The 23,657-nt window shown below is 40.1% G+C and overlaps 2 protein-coding genes across 5 annotated transcripts in view; one reads left to right on the plus strand and one right to left on the minus strand.

Annotated features, from left to right (window-relative positions):
* Positions 1 to 859: 859 nt before the first annotated feature.
* On the minus strand, positions 860 to 13,376 carry CUNH2orf49 (chromosome unknown C2orf49 homolog). Of its 2 annotated transcripts, none has more exons than XM_026068081.1 (4): positions 13,220 to 13,376; positions 10,758 to 10,924; positions 5,395 to 5,767; positions 860 to 2,406 (listed from the first exon to the last, which is right to left on the minus strand). In XM_026068081.1, the coding sequence occupies exons 1-4, from the start codon at positions 13,355 to 13,357 to the stop codon at positions 2,350 to 2,352; spliced, it is 735 nt and encodes a 244-aa protein (XP_025923866.1). In that variant the 5' UTR covers positions 13,358 to 13,376; the 3' UTR covers positions 860 to 2,349. The 2 variants fall into 2 exon arrangements, with proteins under 2 accessions (XP_025923866.1, XP_025923867.1); XM_026068082.1 differs by lacking the exon at positions 13,220 to 13,376 and adding an exon at positions 11,515 to 11,634.
* Positions 13,377 to 15,995: 2,619 nt separating this feature from the next.
* TGFBRAP1 (transforming growth factor beta receptor associated protein 1) overlaps positions 15,996 to 23,657 on the plus strand; it is a 40,266-nt gene continuing 32,604 nt past the window's right edge. The window contains exons 1-2 of one of the 3 annotated variants that reach the window (XM_026068064.1): positions 15,996 to 16,122; positions 19,519 to 20,220. In XM_026068064.1, coding sequence (XP_025923849.1) covers positions 19,536 to 20,220 — 685 coding nt within the window. In that variant the 5' untranslated portion in view covers positions 15,996 to 16,122; positions 19,519 to 19,535. Of the gene's footprint in view, positions 16,123 to 18,062; positions 18,460 to 19,518; positions 20,221 to 23,657 lie in introns of those variants that run through there. The other 2 variants (XM_026068065.1, XM_026068063.1) reach the window with 2 other exon arrangements.

Consider the following 23,657-nt stretch of genomic DNA (forward strand, 5'->3'; position numbering starts at 1 on the left):
CTCTTAAATCCTTTGTACCAAGCCTAAAGTGATCACAGGTCATTCCTCCCCTGTTAATTCAGCATGCTAAATAGTTGCACCAAACCAAGTTTGGTCTGTTGTACACCATTTGAAGAACTTGGCTGGCTGATGTTTTTGAAGTGCACACCTCCCTAATCTAATCTCCCTGGATGACTAAATGCTGTCCTTCGGTGACTTCATTCTGTGGTGAAGGCTGTAGTAAAAAAATAGCCATAAAATCCCTCTTATTCCCAGACCTCCAAAGGCAGGAGAGCTCACCCCTTGCTCTCCTCTAGGGTCCTGGTGATTCCCCAGCACATTTCAGGTCTGCTCTGGTACTTTGCTGAGAGAGAAAGGATTGCTATTAGCACACAAGAGCAGTGGAAGGCAGTAAGGAGAGCACGGCTTACATCCTGCCTGCAACTGTTAAAGCAGAAAGCAGAACAGTCCCAGCGCTGGGGAAAGGGAGGTAAAACATGGCAAGCCTGGAAGGCAGACCAGCCTGAAAACAAGGCTATTATCATGCGGTAGTGGCATCAGGCTATTATTCCAGTACACTTCCACATGTCACTCTTTGAAAGATGCCAACATACACGCTTCCAGCAACTGGAACTACAATAAAATACAGTACAGACTACGGCTAAAAAGCCACCCAAAAACAGAAGTCCTGACTACTACAACAGTACAAGAACAAGCACATCATACAACTCTAATTGCTGCTAGGATTCCAAAATAGTTACTGAGCCTTCTATGCTTACGCTTTTCCTTAAGTTCTAGTCACTTCAAGTCCACTGAATTATAACTGTATAAAATGAACAAGTTTAATTACATTATAAAAAACAAGCCAGCACTACTTAGATTGCTTTTAATTTAATTTATTTAAATAGGATAAAGCTACTTAAAAGGCAACTCTTTACATACAAAATGTACATTACGTTAAAGTTTGCTGTACTCAAGTACAAAAACCGCACAAGTGTTTAGTAAAAGGGAAACAGCACACTATTTCAAAACACACATTCTTACCATTTTACAGCATTCAAGAAGTGCCTTTTATGTTGTAACAGTGAATGGAGAACTTCTGTCAGTAATGATTAGGCTACAGTTTTCAGTATCAATACTAAATATTTAAATTGTAAACAAGCTTTCAGATCACTACTGACAGCATCTTTTAGTGGGTTAACTAGGCAAACAATGGGATTTCTGCAAATTTGAAGTTCACTCAAAAGTAAATATTTTTTTTAAACCAAATCTGGAAGCATTATTATTATTTACCTCCTATACCTAAAACGGATCTAAACTGGCTTCATCCTTAGCCACTGAAATTTAATAAAAATGTTTCTGTCAACTCAATTGGATTCCTGCTGCATATGGCCCTAGCAATAACCCAGCTGAAACCCATTCAGAAAACCAATGTCCACCTTAAAAGATCACAGGAAGAGAAGGTAAAAAAGATCTTTTAGAGTGCAACTACATACACTAATACTCCTCTTCCTCTCCAACTTTCAGTTAGCAAAGAAAGCACTGACTTGCACTCCACATGTTTTCCCCATATTTTATAAACATGATTGTAACCAGGAAAACAAGCAAATATGCTACACAGGCACATTTTTACACTTATGTATGTATAAAATATGCCTGTGTATATAAAAGAACATGGCACTAATCCATTCATTACTTCCTCTCAAAGACTCATTTCAGACAGTCTAATAACATGCTTCCATCTGTGCATTTCTTATTTCATATGACAATAAGAGAAACTTCAATTTGAAGTAAAGCTGTTACATAGTTCATCTCTTATTACCAGCCTAACCTAACTGTAAATTCTACGCTCCTGTTCTGCATAACAAAAAGGAAAAAATTTGTCTCAGACTATCTGGTCAGCAGAATGGTCAGTCTCTTCATCTAAATTAATTACCTTTTGGAAGTCAAGAAACCTCTTGAGATCACTCTGAATCTCAACAACAATTTTAACTATTTAAGCAAAAGTGGATCAAAACTGAATCTTATTGAAAACAAAAAATATTCATATTTATATGTGTGATTTGTAGGGACATGCAGGAGATGAACTATAATAACCTTGAGAACTAAAAGCAAGGGGTTTTAGTATATTGTAATACTACCACCTTTTAAAGAGGGAATGAACTACTTGGTGTACAATAGTAGACACTCTTAAGGTGACTGGTGATAATGACTCCAGCTTTACAACAGGGAAATTTTAAACTTGTTAAAACTTCACAGCAACCTGAATCCCTGCAAGATCTAAAAAGAAGTGAACTAAGCTGTTCAAATATGACTTATCTGATTGAAAATATGGAAGTAACATTTATGTTTCGAGCACCATTTGCTACTTCATGGCCATGTAACATGCTGGATTTTCTTCTTTGCTTCTGTAGGCTTTAGGTCATTCTGGAATAGAAGAAAATATACAATTACTGTTAGGTATGTTACATCAACTTCAAGTTAGTAGTTAACTGCAATATTCAAATCTAGTATTGACTATTGATGTACTCAGCTATATGCTACTACAGTAGCTTTCTATTGCCATCTTGTGGAGAAAGTTAAAATATCAGAATTCCTCTAGAGATGACAGAAATAAAGGCCAACGAATTTAACTGCCTGCAAATCATGCACATGTTTTTTTTTGTCTTTTCTTAGTCCTAGAATTAGTTATACAAAAGTATCTTTCAATAAGAAAATCAYGCAGCTTAGAAACAGATACATACTAGAATTTCAAAATTCATACCTTTAAAAGTTATTTCAGACTGCCTTCTCAAAATACTTAAAAGGAAAAAATAAAAATACTACTGGGAAACCAATTTACTTTTGTCAAATAGCAAAAATATTTAAAAAAAAAGAAAGAAAAGTAGGTCTTCCTTTGTAATGACCTGTATAAAAATGTGAAACTATTCCTTAGCCCTCAGATGAATGCATATTTAAARAAAAAAAAAAAAAAACAAAACACTAAATCAAGCCCAAATTAAAACAACTGGAGATTGAAGTAGTGAAACAATTACCTTCTACCTTCCACCATCTAAACTAAGAAAAACCTGAGAAATTAGAGCTTTAATCATTCAGACATGCAAAGTAAAGACAGATGTACAAGTTTTACAGCATATTCTCAAACAATGGTTTGGGGAGCATGTTCTAGAAATTTACTGACACCAACATAAATTCTTGAGAGTTTAAGTGTTAGGTCTATTTGCAGCATCCCAGTGGATCTCAACCACTGAAAAGTTGCAGTGAGTTAGACCTAAAGACCACAAGRATAACCCAGTATTAACCTAACAACTTCAGATTTTCTTGAAAGCTAAAAAATAATCACTTGCTTGAGGTGGCAATTGTCATTACTGTCATTATACTAAAAATATATTGGGCTTTACACACTCCAGAAACATCTGCCAAGTGTACTGATGCTTCCTGGCTGCATCAATTACTATCCAATACCACATCCTTTAATTACAGACAGTAAAGTAACATTCATTCATTCCACTATGGTCTAATTCAACACATTTTCCTAATTTCAAACCTGTTTGACCCAAACTAACCAAGGCATATGACTAAACATACCTGTATTAACATGAACAACATAAATTGTGGCTAAGATAGGAAGTCAAGTACCAGAGATCTTGAATTTCAAATATTGGTTATATATACTTAAAAATATTCATTATGTCTACAAAACACTTAAATGAACTATAAAGAAGCTTTGTGCTGTACATTAATCAAGTTTAAAAAGCTCTGTAGGTTTTGATCTGGCCAATACTTAGAAAAGTTCTAAGTATTAAAATAAATTAGTGATATTTATAGTAGGAAACATCTCTCCAGGATAAATTTGATTCAAGGCCTCAGCCATGATTTTTATAAAGGTTGTTAGAGCTGTCTTTCAGAACAAGCACAGGTGTTTAGGTGCTCATTTTTAATACAAGTCTGAAGGAACTCACCAATCTGCGCAGTAAGGATACTACCTGCATTCTTTCATGAAATGATTTGAGAGAGAGAAATGGAAAGCACTACATGAAACAATATAAATAGAACAACTGAAGTTAGGTCTGGTGTCCTGTGAAAATTTCAATTAGTGTAATTGCACATCATATCTAAAACTCCCCCCTGCAGTTCTACTTAGAACAGATATTTCTATTTCTTCCTTTGAGGCTCCTATTCCAAAAAAAATCCCTATATTTCAGTGTAAATGTGAAACAGCCCCTTTATCAATTTAGAATACATTTTATATCATGAAGGAACACAACAAAGTTTATCCCTACCTCACAGCACATCTCAAAGAGATGGCCCATTACTTGGCTCTGCTCCTTGCACACTGACAAGCACTTAAAGAATAATCACACCTTTGTCAAAATTCAGGACCATCACTGTATTTTCCTCCTCAACTTGCAACTGTGTTGAGTGCTATTACCTACGCTTTCAAAGTTTTTTCCTCCTGAAGCCACAACTCAATTCTCAGAACTAAGTTCTTCTCTCATCACTTCGGTACATCAATCTCATCCTGCCCCCATCTGTGGTAGAGGTCTCTCCTTTACATACACTTTGTTTGCAGCTGAATCTAACTTGCAGAAAGGTAAATAGTTATTTTCTTCATGTTTAACAGCTCCATGATCAGCCTTCCTACTTGAGAACAGCTCCCTTCTGTCTGAGATCTCAGCATGTCTTTCTCATCTCCTCATAGATGCCCAGGTACCCGATTAAGATTGCTATGGCCCAAAAGGAGCATGTGACCTTTGCCCCGTCACTTCTCAGCTGGTTTGTTGCTCTTCTGATTCAAACCCACAAYCTGGGCAGCTCACCACATTTTCACATGCAGCTCATACCTCTAGCTTGCAATTCCTCCTATGCAAGATTTAAAACAAATGGCCTTTTTTACTTTAAGAATATTTTCTACAACTCTCAGCATCAGTTGCTTCAGTTCCTGCAACATCTTTCTTCGCTTTGACAAAGGAAAGCTTGTCCTACTCAACCATTCAAGTGTGACTGTTGCAAATATTTGTTATCATTCCGTTTTTTTTCTTCCCCACTATAAAACAGACCACTTGTCCTTGCTTTAAGGCTGGACACACTCTTCTGTACTATCTGTCCTCTCTCATACCTACACAATAGGGTTCTTTTATTTGTGCTTCGTTCGGCTCTGCTACCGGCACCACCTTACGTGCATGTTTTCTGTCAAGCTGCCTCTCTCACACAGAAGCTTCCCATGAACAGGTACAAAGCACTTCTTTACTTCTAATCTCTTYCAAAACAGCTACTCTTTTGCCTGTTTCTAAATAAAGACTCTATTATTACTCTAACATAAAATAATCTTGGAAACCATTAGAAGTATTTACCTTTGGCTGCTGCAAGTTTCATTAAAAATAAGCTGCAAAACAAAACACTGAACATACATACCGGCAAATCAGATTCTTCTTTTGGAATAGCTCTCTTTAATTTCACAACAGTAGTTCCAGCTACCGAGGACAAAGGGTACACCTTCAGACTAGCCAATACACTGCTATTAGTCTTTGAAATATTGTTCTGCTTAGCCTCATTATTCCCAGTTTCCAACTTAGTGTCCTCTGATAAACTGGAGGCTGAAATATATGTTGAGACATTCGAAGGAACTGATAATCTTCTAACAGTGTTGGTGGTGCTTCCAGCTGGGGGAGGTTTTAGGCGATCAGCAGCTCCGTTCTCAGTCTTCTTCACTTTTATACTTGTGCTTGTTGAACTGCCATCAAATACAATTAATGGCCGTTTCCTTAAACCTTCCACTGTTGCAACACTGAAAATACAAATTGTAAAATTCTCAGAAACACAAGCTAGATGATCCAAAAATAGCATACCTGAAACCTGAGTAGTGAAAATGAATTTAATCTTGCCTAAAGTAAAAATATTTCAACAACACTGTCCTTAAACTCTTTTAGCTGCTTCAGATTTATACAAAAGAAATTGCTTCAAAAAATTGGGGGGGGGGGGGTAACTTTGTAGATAGATGACTAAAGTTGTACAATCAAAGATTGTGAGCTTATATCACTGGACATTTACAAAGTAACAAAAGAGATAATAGTTGTTAAGTATTTCAAAAGGTGAGCAAGCAAATGTGAGCTGCCTTAGCTACAAAATAGGAACTAATATACTGACGCTTCTAAATCTCCCTGATTCCACACTTTTTCAAAATCATAATATTAAGATAGTCTAAAACACTGTTAGGAAAGGAGTGAAAACATTAAGTAAAAAAAGCATATCTATCTTCAAAATAAGTTGTTCTTGAATCAGAGCTCTTAAGCTGATTAATGACTTTAGTTTTTGACTAGTTTATACTTTTAAGCTTACATCTAGTCAGAGCTGACCAATTTTTTAACAACTGAGAACACTATCAAGTTAAATCAAAACAGTAGTATCAAAAACAGACTACGCAGAAAAAAAGGATAAAGCACAAAGTTATCATAGAACTCTAATGGTGTAGAGTGAGCCAAAAATGTGTTGCTCAAAATTGGCACAAATAAAGTCACTGGAATGTGCAGATTTAATTTAATGAATGATGTTTTTCTATTTGTGACATAACATTAATGTTTAGAAATGTGTTTTCAGTACACACTTGCTGTTTAATTATCACACTTATTAAAYACAGGAATAAGCACTGAACTATGTTTTCAACCATTAAATGCACTAATTACAAATTAACAAATGCATCTGAAAATACTGGATGGTAGGTATCTCAACAGACTTTAGAAGAAACTGCAAACATAGACTGCATTTGTCTGACTTGGAAAAACATTAGATTAATAGCTGCTGATAATCCTCACATATAAAAATCAGGAATTACACATCTGCTGTATAACCTCCATCAACCCAGGAGGTTCTTGTGGGGGGAGGGGGAAAGGGGGGGGGAAACAATTTAAGGGCTCAGAGTAAGAGTTCAGCTCTTTTTCTGATTTGCTTCTACATTACTACCTTTTTACAAGAATGTATGCCACACTATCCCCTTTTTTTTTCCCATTCATTAGCTTCCCAGAAGTGATAGACACAGAGAGAGGCCTTTGTTCGTCAGGAGTTCAGACACAGCTCTGGTTTATGACTACAGTAGCTGTGGTTTCTAGGAAAGCTCCTATGAAATGTGATTAGCTTCTAAGACCAAGAGTGTTCAGCCAGGCATAGACAAGGTTTCACTGAACAGCAGCAGTATTTAACACATTCATTAAATTAAAGGGTGTAACCTCACTTGAAAAAGGCTTAAAAAAAAAAGATATACACTTCAAAAATGAAATCTGATACTTATTGCTCACTTTGAATAAATTCTTGGACAAAGCCAACATGTGTGACACTGACCATACTCCCCAGCCCTTTCCCTATCAACTATGTCAAAGAAAGGATTTCATTTTTCAGTTACCTTCCTTAACATATGAAGCCAATTTTTCTTATCAAGCTATTCTTTTTTAAACATTCAGCTTGGTGAAGACTGGTAATCAGGAACTAACTGCAATTCTAGTAGGATTATTTGCTATCAATTCTAAACGTCACTTTAGAATCACAACACTTGGTACAAATGACAACATGCTACAGCACAGGTAACATTTCAGACAAACACTTTGGGCAAGATCCAAAAGAAATTTGGATGCTGTATCATCAAGAATTGTCACATCTAATTTTTAGATACGTGGCTCACAGAGCAGAATGCAGAGCCTTGAATGTGACATTCTATTTCTTTATATAAAGAACACGAAACTTTAGAGCAGGACTCACATGAGCCAGCACTCTTCACACGGAGGACACTGAAGCTAGCTAAGAAAAGTTGAAAGGAACTGTTTTGAGATCTTTTCCCCTACCACAAAACATACTCTCCAGGAAACCTAGATTTTAATGTGCATCTACATCCCAGAGGAATGCTCTAACCACACTATGGACCAGGCTGAAGGGAACACACTCTCTAATCACGCTGTTTATTATGCAGTTCATGGTAAAGAATGCAAGATTTACTAGATGAAGCAAAAGCTTCTCTACATGAGTAATGCATATTTTCATCATTTCACTGACTACTCGTTATCAGGACGGCCTGAGCACCTCCTGACTACCAGGACTAGCTAACGGGAAATGCCCTCACCATTCTTGTCTAGCCTAGCCTGGTACTTTAGGCAGCACTCTAAGAACAGGGAGCAATTTAGGTTTAAACTCCCACTTCCTGAGTATCTTAACTATTCAAATATTACCAAAAAAGGGCAGGTAATCATCCCTTCTGTTAATGTGAAATCAGTCATAAGTGCCATGTTTTAGGTTGCACTCAACTTTATCAGTGTATTAGCAGTTCTCAGAGGATGCCACACAAACCAGCCTCTCAGGTAACTATGCAGAAACAACAAGTTCAACCAAGGCTGCAGCTCTGAGCATGCACAGCCTCAGAGCTCCCAGACATTGAAGTTTGTGGGTGAGATTATTCAGACTTCATGGCACTTCAGAAACAACACACAGATTTTGAGATTCATTCTTATTTTGAATTTCACCCAGGTCCTTCTGCAGCAGATGAAAACCCCTCCTTTTCCTTTTAATTGTCAAAAGCAACCCTGTCAAAGTTTCTGCAAAATTAACTGTTCCCAAACACAAATATTTTTTGAAGTGTTCAAAGTTGGATAGTTGGCATTTTTTCTTATTTGGTATGGTGGCATGCTCAAAAATTTAGAACTAAGAGGTGTAAACCATCGTCTATGACTTCAGATGCTCAGTTGTGTTACTGAGGCATATAACATGTTACTGTAGCTCAGCTGATTCTTCTAGCTCAGAAACTCTTCTAGGACATGTCATCAATCAACAGCAGTAAAACTAAACACAATATTCAACACGGAGTTTTAAATTCCAATGAAAAAAAATTGTTTTAACCTCATATCTGCAACTACTAGAGGTATGCAAACACACACTTACCGAGTTCTGCCCAAGCCCCACGTTAATTCTAGCACACTTTGGAAAGCTGTGCTTTCCACAGAGGAACTCCTCAGAAAGGTCCTATTATTCACATGGTGAAGCAGCTTATTTAACTTCTAAACTGTATTAACAGCATGGTTAGTTCCAGCTTTTGACTTGCACATCACTTACAGACTCACAATATAGAGAATTTTTTATTTTTTATTTTTTTAACAAGAATGCCAAGGTCTACTTCCTCCTCTGCACAATAGGATCAAGATGATTCTGCTTTAAAGGTGAACACAACTATGAGGAAAAGAATAATACTCTAACATCTAAAAAGATGACTGAACTTTGATTCTTCCCATGAATATATTTTAACTGAAGTTTTCTCTGTGCAACTTTTACCTACTAGAAGTGCTAACATTCTCTTACCAAATTCTCCAGTCTGCTTACCCAATTACTCCCAATTCTCTGGAGTTAGTAATGCCAGAAGAAAAATACCTTTCTAGAAAAAGTATTTTGCCACCATGTTTGCCAAGTGTAAAAGATATATTATAAGCAAACACAGTAACTGCTGGAAAATCTTAAAACTGTGTAACAGTAGCCTGGCATGCTAGATGTTAAATGCTAGGAATAATTAGTAAAGAAAAGCAGACTGGTAGACTAAATACACCTACTTTTACTTACCATTTTCCTCAGCAAATACTAAACCAGTTTGATTATGACTGAGTTCTAGCATACCAAACTAGTAACTCCCATATAAACTCAGGGTGAAGCCATTCTCCCATCTAGAAATGCAGAGTCTGTGTTTCTCAAACATTCCTGCTTGGCATCTTTGTTTCTCCGACAAAAAAAAAAAATAAATAAGCCACTTTTACAGCTATTTCAGCAGATCAGTCATGTCCTGTTATTTGAACAATAACCTCATGCTTTTATCTTGAAGTAGCAAACTGTAAACATGAATGCAGAAATACACAGCTATTATAACCTTTTATGCACATGGGGGGGAAGAAAAACTAACACAACAAGACAACTCAGTGCCCTAGCCTTTGCTAAACAAGTTGCTTGCCAGAATTTGTTTAGCTCTTTCTATGCTAGAGACTTCAGTAAGACTAAAACAGACTCATGAAATTAACAAGCTGAATGGTGCGAAAGCATAATGACACTTTGTCCATCCTTCATTTAGCATATACTGCTGGAGCTCAAATAGGCTATGTCAGAAAGCTGCCACTGCACATTACATTTCAAAGTCAGTTTTGTTTGGGGGAGAACGTTAGGAAGAGAAGAGACTCAGTAAAATAAAGTTCTGAGGAAGACTTTGCTTTCTGATCAGATACAAACACAATGGTTTTAAATATAAGAGAGAAGGCTTGTGTGAGAAAGGAGATGCTGGATTTGACTTGGACACACAAAGCTGCTGCAGCATATATCCCCGACCCAGTGTATATCAACCCTGTCCAGTGAGAAAGTATATATTATCCATTAACTATACTAGGTCCAGCTTGGTTAAGTATACTACTGGTATTTTTCTTAAGCAATACTAATATGACTATTGTCTAACAATTAGAATGTGACTCTGAATATTACAAAGAAGAAAAATTCATTAAGTATCTTAAAAGGATTCATAAAAAGAAGCACTATAAGTAAGCAAGACAACATTAATAAAATTTGGATAACAAAAAAAAAACCAAACTTTCCCTTTTTCCTATCATTGTAGTAGCAGAACCTGACACTTTGACATAGAAGATCTGAACAGCATTCTCTGTAAATGGTAACATGTCCAAAAATTTTACAAGTTTTATTAATCAGGCAGTTAAGATTAAACTAAATGCATTTTCCTAAATACCCCAAATCTATTACACCAAAAGCTGAATTACCTTTTATTCTCACTTTTCAACTCATTTTGTTGTCTTTTCTTTTCCATCATTTTTCCCCATCTACTTTTTGGTAAGTCACGCTGAGGCAGTGGTATAGCGTGTTGAATATAGAGATCAGTGAGTCCATCTTTGTCCCTCTTTACATCATTTTCGACTGGTATATTCTTCTGTGAGGAAGGGGGGAAAAAAAGTTACTACTATTATGGCAAATCTAAAGCATAAGCAACTTAATGGCATAACTTAATTTCTCAAAAGTCACTCTCAACTAGTGTACAGGGCATATATGGCAGGGTTTTGGTAGTGGGGGCCACAGGGGTAACCAGTATGGGAGGAGACCATGAACTGTCCTGTAACAGTCACTACAGCATCCAGTTGGCTCTAAAATCCATGTGAGCAACCTATTGGGCGCCAAAACTTCAAGCAAGGGAGCATATGGCACCTCTGTTCAAACATACTTAACAGAGAACAGCAGCTGCTAGAGGCAGGCGACACAAAAAGACACACGAGGAGATATGCAAAGAGACATTTGGAGATAATGAAGAAAGAAATCATTACACACACAACTCCAGCTTTCTGTGCTGCCTGTTGCTTCACCAAAGGAATTGGGAGACACTGAGCATAACGTGCAACAGAAACAAGGGCAGCTGAAAGTAGGAAGGGGGGAGGAGAGGTGTTTAACTGAAGTTGAGGCTGGGAAAGGGAGGATAAAAGGTCTTTCCAAGTCTTTGTTAAATGGTTTCTTTCTGCTGCTCCTTACTTCTTGCTCATTTTCTTCCACTGCTCCTTGCTTCTTACTCATTCACCTCTGCTCCAGCATGGGCGGCCCACAGGCCACCATCCCTTCGGGGATGTCCCTGTCCCAGCATGGGTCCTCCACAGGCCACAGTCCCTTCAGAGACATACCTCCTCTGGCAAGGAGCATCTTCCAAGAGTGTGTCTCCAGCTGTGGCCCCAGAAATATCACCGTCCACATATCCCGTCCATTTCTCTGTTATCTCCAAATGCATCTCGTCAGAGATCTTCTCATGCGTCGCCTCCTGTGCATCCATTTGTGTCTTCTGCTCCTGGCGGCTGATGCTCTTTCTTAAATATGTTTAAGCAGAGGCACCTTTTGCTCCTCTGACTGGTTGAGGGTTTGGCATGCAGTGGCTGTTATCATTGTTTTTCAAGTTGGCTGAACCCAGCTGTGGCTGGTACAGGGCAGTTCATGGCCTGTGACCCACACAGGTCACTTCTCCAGCCCCCTGCTACAGAACTGCAATTTATGCCCAATATAAGTAGTTAACAAACAAAGCATTTAGGTTATTATGCACACACCGTTGATGACTGATGTTTTAGCGCACTCTTAAACACATCTGCCTGAATCCAACTACAATGTCTGAGCCCTCCACCACGCTTCTAAAAAACAGGCAACTAGAGCACACTGCAGTTCAAGCATCCAGATGCGTAGATTTGCTTCCTCAGTTCCCGGAGCATAAGCTGCTCTTACCCAAGCTAAGACAGATTTCTAGTAACTACCAGTAATAACAGAATTCCAGCTTTCTTCCTAATCATATGCAAGGTTGTGAAAGCAAAACTCTTTTGGTACCTGCTGCCAAATTTATCAAAAGAGGAAAAAAAAAAAACCATTAACATACTGCACACTAGAAGTAACTGAAGGCAGATTTAAGTCTTTACTACTACTGAATCTGGCAACAGTTCCACTACTTCATGACTGCTGAAATGAGCTTGAAACCTGTAAATGTAAACTACATGTACAACAGTATGCAAAAATTCAGTGAGCTAACACAAAAGCCTAGAACAGAGGTTACCATCTGTTTTGTGCACCTCCATTTACAAATAAGGCAAAGGCAAGTATTTTAAATCACATCAGCTGAAACTAGATACGGTCTAAAACTGACTACAAGCTCATATATTTCAATCACACATACCTAAACATTAGCTTGATAGATTATGCAGGTTACATTTCCTTTAATTCACCAGGCAAACATGGACCCACTTTAACAAAGCAGTGATCATCTCTCCACGGACAGTTTTACTGAATGTAAACACCGTCTCACAGACAGCTGCAGGCCTCCTTCAAGCAAGGGCCCAGCCTATGGAGGATGACCTTGTTTTTTCGGTTTTCTGAGGGGGGGTGGGGGTTGAGTGCTTTTTGTGTGCGCCTTAAATGTGCATAAAGACTGAAAACTAACAGGAAGACTGGAAGAGAGTGAGCCATAAAGGTGATGGGGGGAAGGGGGGCGTTTCCCTGAAGAGGAAAGAAAAGGCGGAAAAACAAACACAGCGGGTCTAACCCGGGGGATGAGATACAAAAACCGACAGGGCCGGAGATCCCGGCAGGTCTCCGACTCCCCCCCACACCCCCACCCCAGCAGGGCCAGGCTCCAGGCTCCATCCTCCCCCCGGCTCGGGGGTACGGCGCCGGGCCGGGCCGGCTCCTAGGCGGCGCCCCGGCGCACCTGTTCCAGGGTGAGCAGCAGGAACTCCTCCGAGAGCAGCTCCGGGTGCAGCAACAACAGCTCTGCATCCGGGCGCCCCGTCCCCCGCTCCTCCTCGTCGCTGCCGCCACCCACCCGGCCCCTTCCCCGCGCCGCCATCTTCTTCCCCCGGCGACCCCCTTCCGGCCTCCCACAATGCCGCAAGGCGCCCGGGGGAGGGGGGGGGGATCGCACTGGAAGTGACGTCGGAGCAGTGACGTCAGGGCGCTGCTCGCCCCGGCGCAGGAATGAGGAAGGCCGAGGGTGCGATGAGAGCGCCTCACATAAAAGAGGCTTTTGCAAGGGCACAGTGTTTTGTTTGGTTTTGTTTTTCTCCGCAATTCCGTTGTTGCTTGGGGTAATGTGAAATAATCTTGCCCTGTTTTATACCAAAGCCAGGTTCTTCCACTCAGTAGGTGCATTTCACACAGTCACAATAATTAAAAGATTTATTGTGGGAAAGTGCAAGCTAGATGAACTCATACCAGCCTTTCCACTGTCTAAAAGTTAAAAAAAAAAAAAAGTGAACTAGAAAGAGCTGTTAATTCACACTGACTGACATGATTGATACTACTTCTAAAGTCAGGAAAAGTCCATAAATGACAACTTATTCTTTTAAGATTTTAACATAGGATAGTCATTGCTTACAAGTGAAACACTAGTAGAATATGCATAGCCTTTATGGGGGGTGAAAGAGGACCTCAGCTGTCTGATACTTTCCAGTTGTTAAGTAATTTGGAATATTTCCAGTCTAAGACATCCCTAGGCAGAGAGATGGAATACTTGGCAGGAAGAAGTAAATTAGTACAGAAAATGGAAAGTCACATAGGAAAAAGACAAGGAATGCTAAAACCAGATTCTGTTCTTACTTGGTTTCTGCTCCAGACTTTCTTTTAGTGTTTCATGTATGCAATGCCTGTCTCCTATAAAGTGCAGAAATAATGCTGGAAACGGATCAAAGAGAAATGGAAAAGTCTTAGACTGTTAATTTATTTCATCATAACACCCAAAGGATGCTGTAGAGAGTGACAACAAAATAACTGGCATGCTTAGTTGCCTAGCAAAGCCTACAATAATAACAGTTCTGCACTTCAGAACTATTTTTCAGAATACTACACTGCAGTAAACATTGTTTTTTAATCAAATGGAGCAGGTGGCAATATACACATTGTGAAATGTGCTGCATCACTTACAGATAGCAAGAGCTGGGGAGCAAAAAGAAGTGAAAAGAAGTTTTCTTTTGCTGCTAAGGAAAAGTTATTCCAACATGGTATTTTTGAATAAGGAAAACAGAGGTCCATTTTATTATAATTTTGTCAGCATATGAAAGTACAAAATGTTAATGCTGCTACACACAGGAGCTTTGCTACTGAATTAAACAGGATCTAAATTTTGCCCATAAAAATGATAACTGCCAATTAACATTTGTTGATCTGCAATAACAAAAGATGCTTTGTAATTCTGAGGTGAAATAAGTGTTTGCTAATTTGAGTTAGTAATCTGCTTATCCATTGAAAAACAAAATAGAGAATTACAAATAATTATGTTAGCAAATTAACCATGCTGTCATTATAGCATAAAACTACAATACAATTTGAAGTACTTAATGTATTCTACAGAATTAAGAAGCACAGGCAATAAGCAGTGTACACACACACACAAGGAAGAAGTTTTGTGTGTGTATATATATACACATAGCTTCTAAGAATGCGAGTTCCTATGTTGAATGTTGAAAATCATGTAACTGTACAAGGAAGCAATGTAATAACACACATGAATCCACATTATTTCATCTGGTATCCCCAAATCCCTGTCTTCTGCTGGATTATAAAATCCGTTTCCTTGTGTTCTCTCCTTCCCTCCTCTCAGTTCATCCAGTATTACTTGCTGAACTTGAGCACAAGTATTTTCTGAACCTGCCTAGATCATGACTAGCATTATATGCTTTTTACACTACTCAGATTACTGGCAGTTGGATCGACTTCTGTGTAAATGTAGAATTGGTTTCAATTCCTGACTGACAGTGCATTTTTAAAGACGTAAGAGCCACACTGGGTCAGGCCCAGTCCAGTGGCCAAGCAGAGGCATCTCAGATTATAAGAGCAGAGCGAGGATGCAGTTAAACCTCCTTGACACAATTTTCCAGGATCTCACAGCAGGCAGCCTGGGGATTTCTTAAACTGAGGAAGGTGGCTTAAAAGTTGGCAACTTTACAGTTAGTAACCGATAATGGATTCTTCTGTCCCGGTYCATTTAGATGGGCCAATCCGAGCAGCGTGAAATGTACAAAAAGTATATGGGGCTCGGCGTAGCGCGGAGAGGGAAACAGCGCAGAGGGCTCAGCGGCAGGAAGGGCGCCGGCCCCCGCCCACGACATGGCGGCCCGCCCCCGCTGTCCCTCGACGGTGCCTAGCAACCGCCCTCCTCCTGCGCGCGCACCACGCCCGCGGGGACGCAGGCGCCCCGACAGGCACCGCCCACAGTTCGGTCAGGCTCCACCCCCAGCGCCGCGAGGCCTTTGGTGCCGGGACGACGGCTCGCCTCCACGTGACCGGAAGTCCTGCCACCCCCTCTTGGGGAAGCCAGCTGCCCTCCCTTCCTCTCCCCTCTGGGAAGCCGTGACGCGGCGGGGCGGGGCCTGCAACGACACCGGAAGCGGCGCCCCACCGCCGCCCCCGCGAGGCCCGGGCGCTGACAGCGCGGCGCGAGGCGGCGCCCGCCCGGCTCGGCTCGGCTCGGCTCGGCCCGGCCCGGTCCCGGCCCGTCCCCGGGCGCCGGGGCCGCTCCGGCCCTGTGCAGCCGAGCGGAGGCCGCAGCGCACGGCAAGGCCTCGAGGCGGCGGGCCCGGCTCCCAGTGTGGCGGCGGCGGCGTCTGGCCCTCGCAGGTGCTGGGGAAGGGAGGGCTTCGGTCGCCTCCTGGGACGGCGGGCGCCGTGGGACCGGGCCGCGCCGGCGCGGGGCGGTGGGGGAGGCGGCGCGGCGCGGGGGTCGTGGCTTGTCGGTGTTGAGTCTGGTTTGCCGAGTGAGACGCCGTTGCGGGCGCCTGAGGGTCTCGGCGGAAAGCGAACGGCCCCGCGCCTGCCGCCGAGCCGCCCAGCGCTTTGGGGCGGGGGGGCGAGGGGGTGGCTCGCCTGTGCAGGCACGTCCAAGGTGAAACGGTGCCTCTGTCCTTTTGGGGGGTCGGTATCGTCAGTCCCAGCTTCGGTACGGCCAAGCGCCTCGAGTGTGTTGAATCGCATCTGTAGGCTAATTAGTTTGCACGCAGTTAATTGCACAGAATGCAAGAGTACGTCTACGGGAACAAGTTAGCCGGGGTAAAGTAGTAGCGTGCTGATCGGTTGCAAACAAAATGTAGCACTTAACGAAAGTGGGAGGACCTACCTTCTTCCTTTTTGCTGGAAATGAGTGTGTACAAGGTTATTAGTGCATTTAGGAGAACAAAATTTGGTAGACCGATAACTTGCTTGCTTATTGATTGCTTTTGATAGCCACATCCTAATTAACTCATTTTCTGGAGTTATGAACATCTAAAAAGTTGTCTATTGACTTCCATTTGTAACTTTCTGAAGCGGTATCTGGCTCTTAAAGGAACAGTGTGTTCTGCTGCACCTGTTTCTATGTGGTGAGCATAAGCTACCGAATTCCCATAAAGGAGAACAAAAATAAATCAAAAAATGTAGTGTGCAGACTACATGTGCATTGATGTTTATTCTTAAAAACTTTTTTTTCCACAGCTTAACACTTGCCTAGCATGATTGTTTTATTTTCTTGGTTCCCAGTTTTATGTAGTATTACATTAAACTTTTTTGTTCTTCCCATTCGGGAATGTCKTCTTTTTTTGTAGTTTTGTTCTGTTTTTTCTTCAATGCTTTGAGAATACTGCATGTCTATTTTGATGCCTTTTATATTTCTACTTTTTCATCTGCTTTTGTTTTGTAATTTTGGGGGGCATTTTTTCTTTTAAATGCATCTTGGTCAAGAGCAGAATAGTACAGTTCTTCCAATGGCACACATTAGCATCTTTACTCTGGGCTACAGGAACTTTAAGTTGTTGACAGTTTCAGGTACAAAAACTGCCAAACCTCTCTCTGGAGGATAGTTTATCACTTTAGGTTAAATACAAGCTGTCCTTAAATTTTTTTGGTTTGGCAGCCAACCTGTGGGCAGCCCCCTTTAACTTAATATGCTGTGTTTCTTTTGTTAATGTTGAAGAAAAACGTGGAGGTGTTGCCCAGAGACTTGCACTATCATTTTAGTATAGGCTGTTTCAAGAATTTTTCCTGTTTTGTTGTTGTTGAAGATCAGAATGCTAATTTAAACCCTAGTGAGACAGCAATTTAAAAATGCCATAGAGCCCAAACTGAAATCTCTTTTAATTTGTGAAAACTCTAGGAAATTCTTAGGCTTAAAAGATCAATGCTATCTATTTTATAAAAGCATAACATGGTTTGCTTCTGGCTATATTCTTACATTGGACCAATATCAGTTAAGACTTTCTAATACTTTTTGCCATGTTCTTCATTCCAAAGCACTTCTATTTTGATTGTTAGATGGCTAAATGATCTAAAAATCACTGTCTGCGACTTGAGGCAGCAGACAGCATAGTCAAAACCAGCCTTAATAATGTCTTTGTGCAGTGTTTTTGCATGTGGGACTCTTGTCATGATTTTGGAGCACACCTCAAGTGTAGTATCTAGTTTTTGATACTGTTTTTATGAGCCTGGGTTACTTGGAATTGGAAGCAATCTCAGGTTGAAAATCTGGTCACTTCTAATTAGATACTTAAAATGCAAAAGTATTAAGTAAGTGTTAATGACTTGGGAAAAAAAAGTAGAGAAGTTTGGTCTAATTTTTGTTTAGTGATTAATTGTGAGCTTTGTAGCTTAACTTTTCTTATTCAATTTTGGAAATCTTTGCCATGGTTTTCAATGTTGTCCTGCAAAGGCAAAGTTTTTCTGGATCTTCTAATTTGCAAGTAGCTTTATTCTTAGTATTTGTGTTTAATTTCAGAATTATGAACAATAGCATTGTATTGGTCTTTCTGTTTGTCCATAGAAATTTCATTTGATGTTTTGCATCTCCACTCTACATGTGGACTGGACATAATTGTATGTGATGTTTCTCAAATCTAGTGAAGACATTCAGTGTAGTTTCAGGCTGTGTGTTGGCTAAATGGTCATTACAGAGCACAGCCATGACGTATTCCGAGGTGATTAAACAAGGTCAGCAATTTCTCATCTTCTCTTTGGTATATTCAGAACAGTTGCCTGCTGGTTCCTTATAGGAATAAAGTGTGGTGAACAGCAAAATTCTGGGGATTGTTTTGAAAGACGCTAATAGTTGCTTCATAAACTGGAACTTTCCATTGACAGAGTTTGACTATAAAAGAATAGGTATAGCTTGCAGAATATGAATATAAGAAGAGTTGCTCAACTGTGAAGACAACCTTTTGGAGTGGTTTTGACAGTAGTCAGTRAACTCTTAATTTCAGTGATATTGCTTCTTGAGCTTAGGAATGCTTTATTAGCCATGCTTCCAAATTGGCTGTGCCTAGTAATTGCTGATGCACATAGTTCAGTATAGCGAATGTGTAAATACCAGTGAATGAAACTGAAACTCTGCAGTTAAAGAAAAAAACAAAGCCACTTTGTTGTGAGCCAGATGATAACTTTTAAGCCACTTAGATAATTTATGCAAGGTATGTTATATACTTTCTTATTGCTAGGTGTAAGGAATGTAAAGTATGTGTTAAAATGGAATATGCCTATGATATTTCACTATAAGGCTATTTACTAATTGCTTTCGATTTTGTCAAATAGCATATAAATAGAATATAAAGTAATGTGAGATGCTAACTTGTAGCATTAAAAGTCCTTCTCTAGAATTCAAAGCCAAAGCATATATCTTCTTACACACAGGTGATGTTTAGAAACCACAAAATGCTAGCAGGACCTACTGGTAGAGCAGAAGTATCTGAGATAGCCAGAATTGTGCTGCTTATTTGTGGAGTAGGCATCACTTTCAAAATAGTTGGGTGCTGTTGCGAATCTGCTTCATGTAGAAATAGATTGCCTTGAAGTGAAAGCATACAATTTGAGTCATTTCTGTGGTTATTAGTGTGCTTGGAGTGGCTTGTTTAATCTGGTTGGAAGTAATAACAGTATAGATTGTTAAAAGTGCAACAACACTTATACTGGTGAATGTTAAATTGCTTGCTCTGATATTTGACTTTGTGTGTGTGGAGATAAATAAAATGTTTTTTTTTCCCCCTCTTTAATCAGATCACCCAGAAGGCACAATGAGTGTCAAAGCTTTCAAGCTCGTTTCCGCTGTTGAGCGGGAGATGTTAATGGGAGACAAAGCTCACATCAACATTGAATGCATTGAGTGTTGTGGAAAGAACCTCTACATTGGAACCAATGACTGCTTTATCTATCACTTTCTGTTGGACGAAAAGATATCAACAGCTGGAAAAGTAACTTTCGCTGCCACCAAGCAACTGCATAAATACCTGGGCTTCAAGAAGTCTGTGACTGAGCTAAAAGCAGCTTCTGCACTCACCAGGCTTCTTGTGCTTTGTGACAACACAATAACACTAGTTAATATGATGAACTTGGAACCTGTTCCCACTGGCGCTAGAATCAAAGGAGCTGTGACATTCACATTAAATGAAAACCCTGTGAGTGGGGACCCTTTCTGTGTTGAAGTCTGCATTATCTCAGTCAAGCGTCGGACCATTCAAATGTTCATGGTGTTTGAAGACAGAGTCCAGATAGTGAAGGAAGTGTTTACTCCAGAGCAACCCTACGCTGTGGCTGTAGATGGTTATTACTTATGTCTTGCACTTACTACACAATATATCATATTGAATTATAATACTGGCATCTCCCAGGATCTATTTCCTTATTGCAGTGATGAGAAACGGCCAATTGTGAAAAGGATAGGCAGACAGGAGTTTCTGTTGGCTGGTCCTGGAGGGCTAGGTGAGACAAAGGTTATTTTTTGCAACTTTTGAACTTCTCTCCCATATTTTATTTCAATTTGGGAAGCAGAGCATAACTAACTATTATTGATGTAGAAAATAATGCTACTTTTCCTTACAAAGCAGTGCTGGAATATTGAGATCAAAAGGTAAATTATTGGTACTACATATTATTTCCCCTCCTGCCTTTTATATAAGTGCACAAAATTATGCTTAAATACTTGTATTTTAATCATGGCTCTAGAGTGTTTTCTGTCTATATAGACAGCTAACAGGATAGGTACTGTTTTCCTGCGGCCCAGAGTAAATAAAATTTGCTTGGTACCAAGTGAAATTTCAAAGGCTGATAGCACGTCTGTAGTGACTAGTTGGACTGAGTTTGAGGACCCCATGCTGCTATAAGTTTGTTGGACTAGTGTAGGCAAGTTAACTTCTGACCAAGTTCCTGTTAGGAGGAGTTTGTGAATTCCCTTTTGTAGAATGTAATAGGTCCACAAATAGGTATGCTGCATTACAGCACTAATAAGAAATGTTATTTGAAATAAACTCTAACCTAACTCCTGTAGAATTAAACCCTATCCTAACTGTAGGTGTTTTCAGATACTAGCCATTCTTATACTATCATTTGCTCAGGTTTGTTTTTTTAGAAGTATTTTTTCAGATCCATGTTACAGAAAATGAAGGTTTAAGTAAGCTGTGTAATATTAAGTCCAGTAAAAAGCAAAATTGCTGTGGTATTAGTTGTTTATATTGAATTTTTGTCTTGTGACCAGAATGCAAGATAAACATCAACTCACCAGTTTTACTTGAAAGAAATAGATTCATTAGTATATCAAAGCAAGTTAAACATATTGTAAGAACTACTTGTTTTTGAGACCTGTGACTCTTCTTGTATAAGTCATCTTGGTTGCATACTTCTTACTAAAGCTGTTTGTTGCTTTAAATGTGGACCTGCACTTAGCCRTTTTAGAAGTGCTATGAAAATTAAGATTACACTAGTTATTTGTCTTTCTGAAAGTATTTCCTTATGACATTTCTAAACAGATCACATTCTTTTGATCTTGTTTGTTTTTTTTTTAGGAATCTCAAATCAGGTCCTGTTCAACTGCTTCATCTCTTTTCTTATTTTAGAAGAACATATATTTTCAAAAAAGAGAAAGCTGAATTGTATTTAGTCAGACTTTTGCTTTTATCTGGTCTCCTGGAAGAGAGCTATACATTAGGACCTCTACCTATAAAATTCAACATCCCTGTAAAAGTAGCAAGTGTATTGTACTAGGATTAAAACACTATGTGATGTCTTAAGCAAGCACAGTTCTACAGCTCAAAACATGCTGTAAACTTCTCTTTTTCCAATAATACAGGCAGAGTCTAACTTATACTAACTCAGACAACTTACGAAGACTCCTTCCTCTGGATTGTCTTGATTTCCCTTGCTAGATTCAACTTGTAACTTTTTTTATCATCTGTTCTCTTCCATTGCTGTGTTTTTGTTTAGTATTATCCATCTTGCTGTTCTTCCTCAGTAAAATTTTTAGTGTCTGTAGTGCTAGTCTCTTTGGAGCTGTGAAGATATTTGAGCACCTTTAAAATACAAGTGTTGCATATATTGGCATTTGAGGTGGTACTCCACCATAAAGTGAGTGGACTTGAGAAAGTGAGATGTAAAACATCAGTTCTAATTTTGRCTTGCTTTTGTGCATAACTTCTCATTACGAAAGTTTCTCATTGGTTAAGGCTTGTTTGTTTGGCACCTCAAGGACATCTATGCTAAATTTAGCCTCTTGTTAGAGGTGGATATAGTCTGTGTTAATGTATTTGGCTTTATAGTGTTTGATGTAATATTTTTCTACTAGATTAATTTGTGTTTGAGCTAAGACTGGAATTTAGAATGGCAGAAAGCAACTGTTTAAGTGGTAGCTATTAAGTAAAACATCTYTGATTTTTCTTGGGTGTGCAACCTTTTTCTTTATCTAGACTCTTTGCCTTTAAGACTATTAGAATAGCTTGTAGTTGATCTATAGGTTTAGCCATTCAGTACTTTGTCAGCTCTGCTTGCAATTAATATATAGCTCATTCTTTCAAAGGGCGGGGGGACTTAACTTCTGATACATTTTCATTCCATTCAATAATTAGTTCATTCCGAACTGAAAATCAATTCTTTCTGAACTGATGAATTGTATGAGACTCTGCTTGCCAATATTATGTTTATTTCATGAAGCTCTTGTTCCATGTTTCTAATAATTTTTCCTGCAGTAGAAAGGCTTTATTTTCTTAAAACTTCAGCAAAAAGTACTTGCATATTGCCGCATGGCACAGTTCCTAGCACCAGCTGGACCAACTATTCCTGGAATATCAATCAGAGTCTTTGGTTCAAACTGAGCTCCCAAAGGAGGATGCAGGTCTCCAGGTCCTGGGCTGCTGGGAGTGCCTGATGGCCTCTTGCTGGGGCAGGGATAGATGGTGTTCTTGTCTGCAGGAGGTGTGTGCTGGTTGAGGATTTTTGTCGCCAAGTACAGGAGCTGCAAGAGGAGGAGGTCAGCAGGCTGTGCAGCATCAGAGATGATGAAAAGGAAATTGACTGGAACTTCTCTGGGACCTTGCAAGAGCCTGAGCCCCCAGCTGTACTGAAGGAGGGGCAGGCTGAGTCTGTGTTTATCAGGCTGGGAAACAGACTYGCATGATAGCAAATGCTGGAAACTTGTGACTTCTGGCAGCAGCAAGAAGGCTCCTTCTCTGCCTGCAGATCTGCATCTACAGAATAGGTTCAGTACTCTGGTAGCATACGAGAAGCGGCAAGCTCTGTCCAGTGAGGCATCTGAGCCCGAACCATGAAGCAACACTAGAAGGAAATGCCAAGAGATAGTAGTGGGAGACACCCTTCTATGGGAGATGGAGGCCACATCTGCCAATCCGACCTGCTGTCTGGGGAGGCTTGCTGCTTGCCAGGGCAATTGCATGGGGCTTGCTTACCTGGGACATTGTGGAGAGACTGCTGAGGCTTGTCTGGCCCTCAAACTATTCCTCCCTACTGCTTTTCCATGTGGATATCAATGATACTGCCAGCAGAGACTTGGAGTGTTAGCATGTGTGACTACATGGCTCTAGGGGCAAGGGCATGGGCGCTAGGCAATTTCTTCCCCTGCCTTCGATTCCCCTGGTGGAGGGGGAAGAGCTTGAGGAGGAGTAGATAGATCCTGCAGGTCAGCAACTGGTTGCACAGCTGGTGGCAACAAGAGTGATTTGGCTTTTATGACTATTAAATCCTCTTTGAGGTTTAAAGTCTGCTAGGAAGAGAAGGGATCCACCTGACCAAGTGAGGCAAAGCATTTTTGCCAACAGATTGGCAAACCTGGTGAGGAGAGCTTTAAGCTGGGGACAGCATGGGAGGGAGATGATGACCCACAAACAAGTGATGAAGTGGTGGACCAGGTCAGC

The sequence above is a fragment of the Apteryx rowi genome, unplaced genomic scaffold, assembly GCF_003343035.1.
Source record: "Apteryx rowi isolate R43461 unplaced genomic scaffold, aptRow1 scaffold_268, whole genome shotgun sequence".
Taxonomy (NCBI): Eukaryota; Metazoa; Chordata; class Aves; order Apterygiformes; family Apterygidae; genus Apteryx; species Apteryx rowi.

Excerpts from the sequence above, each read along its gene's own strand:
- CUNH2orf49 (XM_026068081.1), bottom strand. The coding sequence starts at position 13,357 with ATGGCGGCGCGGGGAAGGGGCCGGGTGGGTGGCGGCAGCGACGAGGAG. Across the intron at positions 5,768-10,757 it reads TTGAAAAGTGAGAATAAAAG|TGTTGCAACAGTGGAAGGTT; the intron begins GTAATTCAGCTT and ends TTGTATTTTCAG. Across the intron at positions 2,407-5,394 it reads AAGAAGAATCTGATTTGCCG|AATGACCTAAAGCCTACAGA; the intron begins GTATGTATGTTC and ends CTTCTATTCCAG.